This window comes from Lactuca saligna, chromosome 5, assembly GCF_052625555.1.
Source record: "Lactuca saligna cultivar CGN05327 chromosome 5, ASM5262555v1, whole genome shotgun sequence".
NCBI classification, from domain to species: Eukaryota; Viridiplantae; Streptophyta; class Magnoliopsida; order Asterales; family Asteraceae; genus Lactuca; species Lactuca saligna.
In genome coordinates, this window is record NC_136421.1 from 227566067 (window position 1) to 227578643 (window position 12577).

A 12577-nucleotide genomic window follows, 5' to 3' on the forward strand; every position below is an offset into this window, starting at 1 on the left:
CCAACAATTGAAGCAAGCCCATACTCTGTCAATTCATGCGACCCGCGTGGAATTCTTACGCGTCCCACGTGGATTCCTATAGGGGCAAAATCATGATTTTACATTTGGCTTCTATTAGAGGAAGATTGGTGGGACTCTTTTGACACTTTTGCACATCGAACTTGGGAGCATTCTTTGGAGATTTTGAAGCATTTTGAAGGCTAATAATCTTAACCAAGTTATAGTATATATCACAAGTTATAGTATATTATTTAGAATAAACGTCAAAAATGATTTTAGAGACAATAAGCATCAAAAATAACTTTTTGATAGAAGATTATCTACTCTTCTTAATAAAAGAGTAGTTTTTATATGCCACCTGTCGATTTAATAGCCATTTCGCCAAAAGTCGCTTCCTTACTAATTTAGCCACGTGGCAATATCTTCTTCTTCTGGATCTTATATATAGCCTGTAAATGTAAATAATAGTTGTTAAGTAATAAACGATCTCCTAAGGTTATTTCAGGAAGCAAAATCATTTTCAAATTTGAATTGGACTAAGACTTCATATTACCTCAATTCATGGGTCATCTTCTCCGTCATGGTCTCTCTCTACACATATCTCGCTATGGAAGAATGTAGAATCAGAAATTGATGGTCATCTTCTTCAAAAACTTCAGGTAAACCTAAGTCTGTTGCCACTACGCTACTCTTTTTGGTTGGGTTTCCTCCTAATTCGATATTTTTTTGCAGATGTCTTGATTCTGACCCATTAATTCAAAAGTAATTTTTCATCAGTAAAACATGATTTCTCCTTACAACATAATGGTTTAAGATGTTCATCATATGTTTTTCCTTATCTTAATATCGGTTGCTTACAAAATACTCATGTGCAATGAAGCTTACAATTCATTTGCAATGAAGCTTGGGTTTTTAATAGGGTTAATAAAGCCTGACGATCGCAAGAGATGAATATGAACACAACTACTTTACCTCACCACCACTGCATCCGTCACGCCGCCGTTGTTCTTCCTTGTCGCCGTCGATCTTTGATCGATTCTGACTTTAGGTTCCCTTTCCAATCCTTTTTGAAAGTCCACCGAAGAGGATCAAACGGGGGAACTACTACAGTGCCCCTTTCTTCTTTCTCCCCAAAATCCCTTCCGTATGTAAACCCCAATCAGGTTTGTAGTTTCTTTCATTTCTACTAATTTATCGTGTACACTATTTTCTTTATTTGATCCCTAAAAATTCTGAGAATCTGATGCTAGATCGTGTAAGTTGGTTTTTCCACATTGACCTATTAACTTTTGTATTAAGTAATGTTGGTGCAATATAAAAACTCAGTCATATGACGCCTATTACGACTGGTCGAGAGCAAGATGAGCGTGAATCTGACTTGATAAAGAAAATTGAAGTAGAGGTAACAAATTCATGCCATTTCTATCTTTCCATTATCTGAATCTTTATTGAGGTTTAAATATATAATCATTTTGACTACAACAAAGACAATTTAATTCTAGAAGAAGATTTGTTTTTTCACTTCTGGGTTACCTACAATTCTTTCATTGAATGTACAGAATTGAATAGATTTTTGTTTCCATTTCAAACTTTTTTAATAATTGTTTAAATTGATAATAGTGAGGATTAAATGCTAACACATCATCATTTTGTTCCGGATAAACTTGAGAGAGAGAGAGAGAGAGAGAGAGAGAGAGAGAGAGAGAGAGAGCAATTATAAGAGAAATTAAATTGATTCCTACTTTTTATGCCTACAAATGTTCCTACCCAATAAAATTATAACAAGTGTCATTTTTCCATATTTTTTAAACTAAATCATTAAAACTATATTAGGAATAGATTAAATACAATTAAATTGAATAGTGATTTGTCATAATTTTAGTAGGTAGGAATAATTGTAGGAATAAAAGGTAGGAGGCAATTTAATTTCTCCAATTATAAACACCATGCCAAAGGTATTAAACAGACCCAAAAAGAAAAAAATTGGAAAAACCCTAAAATATTTGCTTAAATTCTGCTTATCTATACCAATATTCACTCTTTGACTTTTAGTTTCATATTACTAGAAATGTACTTTATGGTAATGGTGTCATACTGCGTTGTTTGACTGCCTACTTTACTTCTTTTGTAGGTATTTTTATTAATGCTTATGAGTTAAATGTATATTAGTCTCTCATCTTATTATGAGTGGTCTTTCTCCGAGTCAGATTGTTTGTGTATAGTTTATCTATCACAATCATTACATAATGGACTACCATTGATGGTGAAACTAACATTTAGAACTATGTGTCATGTTATTTGGTTTGCCATCAAGATGACAAATGTGCTTTTAAAACAAAAAAGTGACATATGTATGAGGAGTTTTTTGGTTTATATATGTATCCAATGGATTGCGCTAATTCCTACACACCAGGTGTTTGATGAAATATTTTAGTTGTTCTACACAATAAGTGTTTGTGATTTTATTGCGCAAGAAGCTAATACTCTATGAACAAAAGGGTCAGTTACTATGGTTGTTTTATTTTTATCTTGAAAAACTATCTTATATATCTTGAAAAATTGTTTCACATGTTTTATTTTTATCTTGAAAAACTATCTTATATATCTTGAAAAATTGTTTCACATGTTTATTTAATTTTATATAAATAGAAAAAAAAAATATAATTCTCTTAATTAATCATTTATTGAAATAATTGATTAATAATTATGATTTTTTACTATAAAAATTTAATTATTTTTGTAACTGTAGTTCTCATGGGTTATAACCTAGTTTAGATAAAATAATCTTAACCAAGTTATAATATATATCACAAGGGTTAGTACATATAGAGTCACTGAAATTTGAGTTATAACGAACAAGTTATGACCAGTTGAAGTTTTACGGCAAAACCGACACTACACCGCATAACGTAAAAAGTGAATTTTTGATAAATTACTTTTTAGCCTTAGCAATAATAATGTTAGATTACGTCAAAGGAAAATACAATTGCTAGAAGCGAAGCGCTGCTCGAATTTAAGTCGTCACTTTAACACGTGAGTGCATAGTTACTTTCATCTTACATATAGATATGAAGTATTTAAATTACGTTTTATGTGTGCATATTATCTATGTTCTTGATATATATGTTGGATGAACAAATTATACATGTTTTATTCGATTTAAACTTTATAAGTATTTTATATCTATAATTATGATGATAAAGATAGGTAAATTAAAGATGAGATGAGATGAGAGATGAAAGATTAGGTGAATCATAAGAGATTAAAGATGATATAGATGATGAGAGGTGAAATATGATGAAAAGCCTTGACCCAAACGATGGCCCAGTCATCTAGCAGAGTATAGATGACAACCACAGACTATTCTAGACAGTCCAGTGGAACACTAGCAGGCTCGCAACCTGTAGGTGTTGTGAACGATGTGTTCACCAGATGTAATCTAAAATCCCTGGCAACTACGGACTTAGTGCCTCATAAACGAGCATTGGCAACTATTGACTTAGTGCCTTAAAAATGAATGTTGGTAGCTATGGATTTGGTATCTTATAGATGAACATTGGCAGTTATGGACTTAGTGTCTAATGATAACTTCTATTTTATGCATATATTTATGACGTTTTCTTATTATTTTATACTATGTTTTTATGCTATTTGGACGACTTTCGTGTTTTGGGAAAATGTTGATTCCAAACGAACTCGTCGAATTGGGCCATCCAACTCGATGAGTTGATCTGAAGCTTCGTAATTCTTAACGCTGACTTGGGGAATACGGGATTTTAATGAAGAACTCGCCGAGTTGGTGCCCAAACTCGTCGAGTTGACTTTAAAATATAAATAGAGCCAAAAATTAGCCCTAAAGAGAGATCTAACACTCTAGATTGATTCATGCGATTATAAATCCCCAATAAGCCTTTTTGAGGGTCTAAAGGCGATCGGAAGGTCGTTAAGCTGACAGGAGCGAAGATCTGAAGGATTAGAGAGCGGATTCATGCCAGAAATCATTTGGCTCTTTTTTCTAACCATAATTAGTGTTCCAATGTGTTTTTTATTCATTTACTTTTTGATTTGGGTGTTAGAACCCTTTGCTTTGTGTTTATGATTAAGCTCTTATTCTTCAAATCCAAGTCTCATATTCCAGATCTGGGCCGAAAATACATCTAGGAGGGTAAAGTTTTCAACTTTACCCATTAAAACCCACTCTAGAAGAAATAAGCTCTAACCCCAAACCAAAAAGGCCAAGGTCTTGATCCAAAAACAACCAAAGCTACAAGATAGACCATGAGATCATAGATCTAGACTCTAGGGACTAAATGATCACGTAAAGCCTTAAGCTTTATCTTCATGCATGGCTATTAGAAGCTTCAAAAGACCAAAATGATGGTCTAGAGGTTTCATGGGACTTCCATGCCCATAAAGTTAGCACCTTTATGCCATGAAAACCCCTTAAGACCTTAGATCTGAAATGTGAACCCATTTAGGACGTCCAACTCCCAAGGACCATGATATTTGGACCAAAACCAATCAAAATAACCCTAAAAGATGATCTAAACAACTACAAAGCAAGGTTCAAGCTTTATACCAGCAAAGTGTCATGGATGAGGCAAGGATTCTGGATGTACAAGCTCTTTCTTGTGTCCTCAAGCTTCTCATTCTTCCAATAGCTTCAAGTACACACTCAAAACACTTAAAATGGCTCACAAACACTCACAATAGCATTAGGGTTTCGAGATCTAGGGTTAGGGACTTGGAGGCTGGAAATGAGGCCAACATGAAAGGTTTAAGGCGTTTAAATAGGGTGCAAACCCCAGAAATTAGGGTTTCATATATGTCAGCCTACTCGTTGAGTTGAGGCATCCTAACTCGTCAAGTAGGTCACTCAAAAAACGCGACCCTTATGATTTCTACTCGACGAGTTTGGGGCTCCCAACTCGTTAAGTTGCTCGATAAAATAGAATAAATTATAAGTTAAATACATACCATGAACCAAACGTCACATAATGGTGATGGTGTTCATCATGTTGATCAGTGAAAGAACAGAGGAAGATGAAAGATATGAAGAACTTCTCTCACTAACGATCTATTGATTTAGGGCTTGGATTAGTGGGACGATGGCAACGGCGTAAGGTTTACGATGATGATGTTATAAGGTTGACGAAAGTGGTGGTGGGAGATTGACGAAATCAGAATTTAGGGCTTGGATTTGTGTTTTTTTTTTTTCAAGAATACAAATTCTACACATTAATGGGTTTCACATGCAACCAAAAACCAGAATTGCACCAAAAATCTGCAAATGAATGGGTTTCAAGAACACAAAATCAACACATTTGAATGGTTAATTTTTGGTTTGGATTTGATCATTTCGGCTGCAGGCGTAAATTGATTTCAGTTTCAGGAAAGTGGTTTTTGTTATGCGGGTAAAAACAAAAACACTTACGGTGGTGGTGTTTTCTCTAAATTTTAAAAAGTTATAAGTATATTATTATTTATCTATGTGGATTATATGATGTGGCTCACAAAAAGTAAAGATAAACTAATTATAAATATCACATCAACATTGTAACCTGGTAACCTGCTAAATTTGAGCAAAATGGTATAATTAACAGGTAAAAAACGAGTTTAGTGTTATATTGCGCAAAAAAAAAATATTTAGTGACCAAATCGGATAATTAACGAAATTTTAATGTGCTAAAGTGACATTTTCCAGTTTATTCATAAGAAAGCTCTTTCTAATTAGTATGAGATAACTTCCAACGAGATCATACTTTTTGAAACATCTATCAATCAAAATAACTTATTAGTTTTTGAGTAAATTACTGAAATTGTCCCTGTGGTTTGGTCAAAATTGCACGTTTGGTTCCTAATTTTTTTTTGCACTCGCATCGTCCCTATGGTTTGATTTTGTTGCGTTATTCGTCCCTATGGTTTGGCAAAAATTGCATGTTTGGTCCCTAACTTTATGTATGAAAGGGATAAAAAAAATGCAACAAAATCAAACCACAGGGGACGAAAAATGCAACAAAATCAAACCATAGGGACGATCCAAGTGCAAAAAAAAAATTATGAACCAAACGTGCAATTTTGACCAAACCACAAGGACAATTTCAGTAATTTACTCTTAGCTTTTTGAAAAATCAACAAATTAAAAAAAAAATGTTTGGCAAATTCAAAATCATTTTTCGGAATAGAGTTCTCATTTGTTTCAAAAAAGAAATTTTAAAAATGGTATAAAACTTGATTTTTTTAAATTGGCTTTACAGGCACAATAACTTTAAAAAAGAGATTTTAAACAAAAACAATTTTTATTTATTGACTTATTGACTTTCACTACCACAAAATTTAATCCAAAGAGTTTTACCCAAACACACTTTTGGACATTGGTGACAATTGATGAGAGACACGAAACAAAATTGAGACAATTGAAATCTAAATTCGTGCCTAGTGTAAAAAATATGGTGTCGCGTCATGTGTTTTTGTTCTCAAAATTCGACATGAAAATTAACACAATATGGCATTTTTGTCGTGTTTTTCATGTTATGTATGATTAAATATTAATTAAATTAACTAATTGTTATTCTATGATATCTTTGTCATGTTGTATTTGTCGTTTTTATTTGGTTGTCATGTCAAAAAAAGCATAACACGGCGTCCCCTATTTTTGGAGTAAGTTCAAAAGGCAATCTCAAACACTCAGGGCAATCCATCAAAGAGAGGATTTCAAACATGTGAAAGAGTAACACACACGCCTTGGGTGTTGAAATTATCAAGCTTGTCATTTTCTATTATTCATATGAATTAAAGTTACAAAACATATGAGCTCTGGAACTCATCACAAAACATTAGCATATCATTCTGCAAGTAAAAAGTTGGTATGTATTTTCTTCTCCCTTATTTAGGCAGCAGCACCAATTGATGAACTCGGCCCCTGGATCTACAACAAACAAAATAAGACAGAATATTTTCAATGTTTAGAGTTTTTTATTTTCTAACTTTTTAAAACTCCAAAGCATACCTTATTTACAAGAACGTTTACTTGCTCTCTATACATCTCCTTCAAGTCCACGATATCAGCCCGAAGCTCTTCAAGCTACAAACAATAAATAAATTTTCAAAATATAACCCGTTATATATTTTTATTTTGAAAAAAATAATAAATAAATAAAAACATTTACCTCCTCATCGCGTTCACCCATCAACTCCAGTGCAGCGGAGTGCCTGCGTCTCAGTGCTTCTAGCTCTGCCTTCATTCCGGGCAGCTGAGACACCTCTGACCGTAATTTTTCACACTGCAAAAACATTCATACTCCATAATTTCCGGGCAGCTGTCTTCAAGTGAACAAAAAAAAAAAACATACCTCTGCAGTCATTTTAACCAACTCTTCAGCCAGAGAGTCCCGAATGGATTCCAAAGACGCCTAAAATTAAATAACAAATAGCATCAATCATTAAAGTTATTTATTAAAAAAAAAATGTTTATTAGCTTTATAAAGAAAAGATAGATGTATACCAGTCTAGACATATAAGATGCAAGTTCACCCTCCTTTTGTCGAAGAGCAGCTTCAAATGCATTTGGTGTTTTACTCTTTAAATAATACGAACTCATTGTATTTGTATTTGTAGCCTCTCCGGGATTTCTTCTTTCTGATAAACTATCAGATGAGTCCAAAGACGCCTGTAGATAATGACTTTCCTCCATGCTACTTAAACTATTGGCACTTGAAACTCCACGCCTCAAACCTTCATATCCATAAATTAATATCCAAATAACATAATATTAAAAAAAAAAAAAATTGTAGATATTAAACGCTGATTTACCATTCTCAAAATTCGAGTTTGTTCTGAGTAACGGATTTTGCTCAGCAAGGTGAGCTGCCTTTTCCAACTCCAAACGAGCAGCCTTTTCACGTTCTATATCCTGTAAATATTTATTTTATAAATAAAGGATGTATGAAATATGATAATAATATTTTTTTTAAAGTAAAAGATTATTTTCAAATAAGAAATATAAAATAAAATTACCTGCTGTAAAAGTTGACGGTGAGTCGATGCTTCGTGCAAATCTTCCTTATGTTTCCTTTTGAGTTCCTTTATTTCTTCTAGAAGCTGACTCACGTGACCTTCATGTGTATCCGCCTCCTCTTTCAACGCCAAATAATCCTGCCGACTTTCTCCTGCTTTCTGTCTTTCCTTCTCAAGTGATCTCGTTAGCTGTGTTTGTTCAGTTCTCAAACACGAAATCTGAGCTTCTAGAACATTAATGCGAGACAAAGTTTGGGACAACCGTTCGCTCATAGAACGCTCTCTTTCTTCTGAAGCCGCAGCTTTCGACTCCGCTTCCTGTTAATTTAAATATTAGCAAAAACAAAATTAAAATTAAAAATTAAAAATATATTTTAAACCTGAAGACGTGATGTTAGCGATCTCTCCACAGCACTCCAAGCTTCTGCCCTTCTAGACGTTGTTTCCTGCATAGCTTCAATCTGTCTCAAAAGAGGTCTAGTAGATTCTGGAACTTGCGTAATCAACTCTTCACATCGACGTTCACTCGCCTGTAGATTAAAAAAAAAAAAAACACAATTTAGAGATGAAATTTTCGTTTTATTTTATAAAAGTTTGATGACACGTGGCAAACCTGGTATCGTTGTTGAAGGTCTTCAATGTCTCGTCTTAGCATATCTTCTCTAAAATCTGTTTGTTGCTCTTTTCTGCTTAAAGTTTGTCTTAATTCTTCTAGGGTTTGAATGAGCATTGTTTCACGTTCTTCTGATTCCTTTAATTTAGACTCTAATTCAGATCTGGCTTCATTGTTTGCCTGTGCTTGTGCTATTGCTTCCGCTTCTTTGGCTAAATTCAATGCGTTTGTGTAAAATTCTTTTTGAGTTGAAAGTTCAAACTGGTTTTTCTCTATTGTTTCTTGGAGGAGATTCTCTGTCGCTAACTTGTCCCTCTTTAGACTCTCCACCTTGTTCTCTTCAACCTAAAAAGATTTTTTTTTTTTTTTTTATAAAATCAATAACAATTTTGGGAACTGTTAAGATTACTCACAGGGGTAAAGAATGTAATTACCTGTAGCTTTGTTGTCAACCCCTTTTTCTCTTCTTCAAATTCTCTGATCTAGTGATCAGAAAAAACAAAAATTTAAAATTTAAAATAACAATATGTGGAAACTGTTGTAAAGTGACAGTTTTGGCTTATTTGATTTTATACCTGTGCACGTAGTTTCCTGATTTGAGATTCTTGAGCTGCTTGTTTCTTTGAGAGTTCTTCACCTAAATGAACAAAAAGGAAAAAGATAAATGTTTTTATCATAGAGATTCTAATCTTAATTAGGTGAGACTAAAATTTGTTAATCATTACCTTCTGCCATAACTTGAGTGATGATTTCATCTTTTTCCTTAAGAAGGGCAGCAGCATCACTTTTTTTATTTTGCTCTCTACGTAGGGTATCTCTTTCCCTTGTGAGAGCATAAACCTGCAATAAAATAAGGATTTTTGTCCATTATTAAGTGATATTTTAAATATTTTATCTTTCTTACAATGTTGTGAAAGAAAAAAATTTATGAGATAACAAGATTTAAAATGTATATGGACAGATTACCTTTCTTTCAAGAGTGGAGACCTTCTGATGATACTCTTCTCTTAGAGACTCGATTTCAGCTTCATTTGATTTTCTCTGTTTAATAGTGTGAAAGATTGAGACTAAAAAAGAAAAGGATAAATGGTAGGAAATAGCAAAATGTATTTTACCCTTTTTACTGATATGAGCAATGTACTTTATTTTTTACCCATGAAGTAGTAAAGTACATTGTGTATATTGGTAACAAGAGTAAAAGTATGTTGCTATTAGCCCACAAGAATATAAAAAAATTACAAAAAAGAGTCTTAGTTTAACAAATTTCAGGCAGTATAAACTTACACCTAACCTACCATTTGATCCTCAAGCAGAGACTTCAATTGCTCATTTTCATTCATCAGTTTTTCAATTTCATCAGCTTTCGTCTGATAACATAGATAACAAATGGATTAAACTTCAATAATATATTGAAAGAATTGTTCCTATAAGTTCAAAAAAGCTTAACATTTGAGTACCTGAGCTTGTTTAGCAGCTCCTAAAAGTGCAGTTTCCATCAATTTCATCTCCCTCTTCACTTTCTCCAGCTCAACCACTGAATCTTCATTGATTCCTGAAATCATCTCTTGTTCTTTTATGGCATCATTTGAAACCACCTCAGAAGCTTCATCTGAAACTTGTATGCTCGCCACATCAGATGTGGCAGATTGAGCTTCATGCTGACGTGTCCCATTTCCAGTTTGCCCATCAGAATCTTCTTCTTGTGTCTTAACTTCATCTTCAGTTTTCTGAAGATTAACAATTGTGTTCACCTCATTTGGGTCCGAGGAAGTACCTGCAACTTGATCTTCAGAATTGGTTGACTCAGAATGGTCAACATGGTCAACACCTGCTTCTGCTTGCAAATTATCACTCGTTTCACTTTGATCCTTGTCAATGGTAACTGCCTCTTCAGATTTTTCAACATCTGTTTCAACTGACTTTTCGTTCCTGATGTTTGCTTCCTCTAAAAGTGGATTATTTGTTTCCAAGGGGTGAGTCTGATGTTCTTCAAGCTTTGAAGTTTCAACATTAACTTGATCATCAGTTTCAGCCATTTCATTTTCCTGTGAAGAAGATGGATGATTTGAAGATTCATTTTTTTCTAAAGGATCAGGATTTTCCGAGGACTTGGTATCATTATCCTCATCATCATCATCTTTTGGGCCCATAAATGACATTAAATCAGTAGACCATAAACCTGTAAACAGATATGAATGTAATCAAATAACAGAATTGGAATTTTGGAATTTCAGTAAGTTGCAGGAAGTGAACAAGTTACCTTGAGAGGTGGAAGAAGCGCCATCAGTATTCTCTTCAATCCCAAGGGCATTATCAAAATTCTTCTCGATAGTCTTAACGCTCTCACTCAGCTTGTTAACAGCGCCAGCAAAATCCAAGTTACCTAACGAGACCTTCCCGCTAAACCAGGCCATCTCCTAATCTATAACTTAAATCTCTCCGATTCTTGAAACTATATAGATAAAATGCATCAAAAAACCCTACAAGTTAAACAAATGATTTGAACATCATCAGCATTGAATCCCACACTGAAAAACAAAAGGCACAATTTTAGGTAGTTGGCGACACTGATCATACAGATCTGGGTCTTTTTCTGATTCGGTGACTTAGATTGTGGATACGTACTCTGTTTAAATTCCTCAATGAATCTCTGCGGATTCGTAGTGAATCTTGAATGATTTAATGGACAAGCTGACGGTTGATTAAACTGGAAGACAACAGGTGTTCAGATCAGATGGGAAGAAACGAAGATGATTTAAAAAGAAATCAAGTGCGAGAGAAATGCCCGTAGACGGCTATGAACATAAACCTCAATGACCCGCAGATTTCGAGATTGATTAGTGGAATGTGACGATGATCCCCGAACTACTGACTATCACAAATTTCACGAATAAATTGACCCTATAAATGACACCAATAACCAAACATATAAATAATGTATTTAACTAGTCAAAAAATTGCAGTCGGTGTGCAAAACAAAAGCAAAAACAGTAGCAAATTCGAACATTTACGCAACTCAAATTGTTTAATTTCGAGATCTCTTTGATTTCAAAGAGAAAATGGTGGATTACCTCGACTTTAGAAACAGTTAATTCCTGAAGGGGTGATGAACAATGTAGAAAAATGTATATGTAAGAGAAAAGAAGCCGTGTGAATCTGAAACTAGAGCTAGAGCAAGAACTTCCAATAAAAACCACCCAAAATGATTATCAGAAGATATATCAAGAAAATCGATAGAAGATGATAATGAATCGAGGGGTGTCAAGAAATTGGCCGATTTGGTGTCACCTGTGAATAGTCTGCGCTGAAGCTCGATTTGTGAACGCAAAGAGAGCGCAACAATGGAAGCACCTCTTCTCCGTGCTTGCATATGACCCCAAAATAGAGATTAGTAATCTTATATTAAAAGCACAAGTTATAATCATAAGGGGATGTAGCTCAAATGGTAGAGCGCTCGCTTTGCATGCGAGAGGCACGGGGTTCGATCCCCCGCATCTCCAAATTTTTGCAAAAAAATTCACGAATATGTTTAAAGTTTAATTTTGATTGATTTTCTGGTTTTTTTTTTGTTTCTTTTACATAAGTAGATTTTAAGTATAATGACGTACTAATAATTTCGTATCATGTGGATTCAACCCCGATAAATGTTATCAAATACGTATTCTTAACAAAAAAAAGGATTTTTTTTTTTTAAATAATGGTAGTATGATTACGTTGCTTGTTGGTTTATAGTAGAAATCCGTAAGCAAAACTTTAAAGTTTAAACTACAAACAAACACGACACGGGTGATCCACTTAACTTGGCAATAACAATTACAAATTTACTATCAACAAGTTGGGTATCTATTCAATTGTATTTTTGGATTAAGAAACTAATTAAAAAATATCATTTGAAAGTATCCACACACCAAGAGAGTTCAATGAATGAATGTGTGCTAACACCAATGA

The 12577-nt window shown here is 33.8% G+C and overlaps 1 protein-coding gene, 2 long non-coding RNA genes and 1 other non-coding gene across 6 annotated transcripts; 2 read left to right on the forward strand and 2 right to left on the reverse strand.

Annotated features, from left to right (window-relative positions):
- Positions 1 to 255: 255 nt before the first annotated feature.
- LOC145047174 (uncharacterized) lies at positions 256 to 1086 on the reverse strand. Its single transcript, XR_013682129.1, has 3 exons — positions 973 to 1086; positions 554 to 743; positions 256 to 449 (listed from the first exon to the last, which is right to left on the reverse strand). It is a non-coding gene; the product is annotated as an uncharacterized LOC145047174 (long non-coding RNA).
- On the forward strand, positions 487 to 2407 carry LOC145047172 (uncharacterized). Its single transcript, XR_013682128.1, has 3 exons — positions 487 to 659; positions 733 to 1402; positions 2132 to 2407. It is a non-coding gene; the product is annotated as an uncharacterized LOC145047172 (long non-coding RNA).
- A 4342-nt stretch (positions 2408 to 6749) lies between these two features.
- LOC145045727 (golgin candidate 5-like) lies at positions 6750 to 12007 on the reverse strand. Of its 3 annotated transcripts, XM_078994049.1 has the most exons (20): positions 11918 to 12007; positions 11701 to 11809; positions 11439 to 11530; positions 11255 to 11336; positions 10890 to 11109; positions 10087 to 10808; positions 9925 to 9996; positions 9596 to 9670; positions 9355 to 9469; positions 9205 to 9266; positions 9064 to 9111; positions 8630 to 8974; positions 8397 to 8546; positions 8017 to 8334; positions 7813 to 7912; positions 7505 to 7734; positions 7353 to 7412; positions 7170 to 7283; positions 7010 to 7084; positions 6750 to 6928 (listed from the first exon to the last, which is right to left on the reverse strand). In XM_078994049.1, the coding sequence occupies exons 5-20, from the start codon at positions 11041 to 11043 to the stop codon at positions 6890 to 6892; spliced, it is 2679 nt and encodes an 892-aa protein (XP_078850175.1). In that variant the 5' UTR covers positions 11044 to 11109; positions 11255 to 11336; positions 11439 to 11530; positions 11701 to 11809; positions 11918 to 12007; the 3' UTR covers positions 6750 to 6889. The 3 variants fall into 3 exon arrangements, with proteins under 3 accessions (XP_078850175.1, XP_078850174.1, XP_078850176.1); XM_078994048.1 differs by having other exon boundaries at positions 11701 to 11976; XM_078994050.1 differs by lacking the exon at positions 11701 to 11809 and having other exon boundaries at positions 11918 to 11938.
- A 49-nt stretch (positions 12008 to 12056) lies between these two features.
- TRNAA-UGC (transfer RNA alanine (anticodon UGC)) lies at positions 12057 to 12129 on the forward strand. The gene has a single exon. It is a non-coding gene; the product is annotated as a tRNA-Ala (tRNA).
- The last annotated feature ends 448 nt before the right edge of the window (positions 12130 to 12577 follow it).

What these genes read in the sequence shown, in the direction of transcription:
- LOC145045727 (XM_078994049.1), bottom strand. Translation starts at nt 11,043, where the DNA reads ATGGCCTGGTTTAGCGGGAAGGTCTCGTTAGGTAACTTGGATTTTGCT. An exon ending in CTCTGCTTGAGGATCAAATG is followed by an intron (nt 9,671 to 9,924) that starts GTAGGTTAGGTG and finishes ACTATTAAACAG; the next exon opens with AGAAAATCAAATGAAGCTGA. An exon ending in TGGGTGAACGCGATGAGGAG is followed by an intron (nt 7,085 to 7,169) that starts GTAAATGTTTTT and finishes TATTGTTTGTAG; the next exon opens with CTTGAAGAGCTTCGGGCTGA.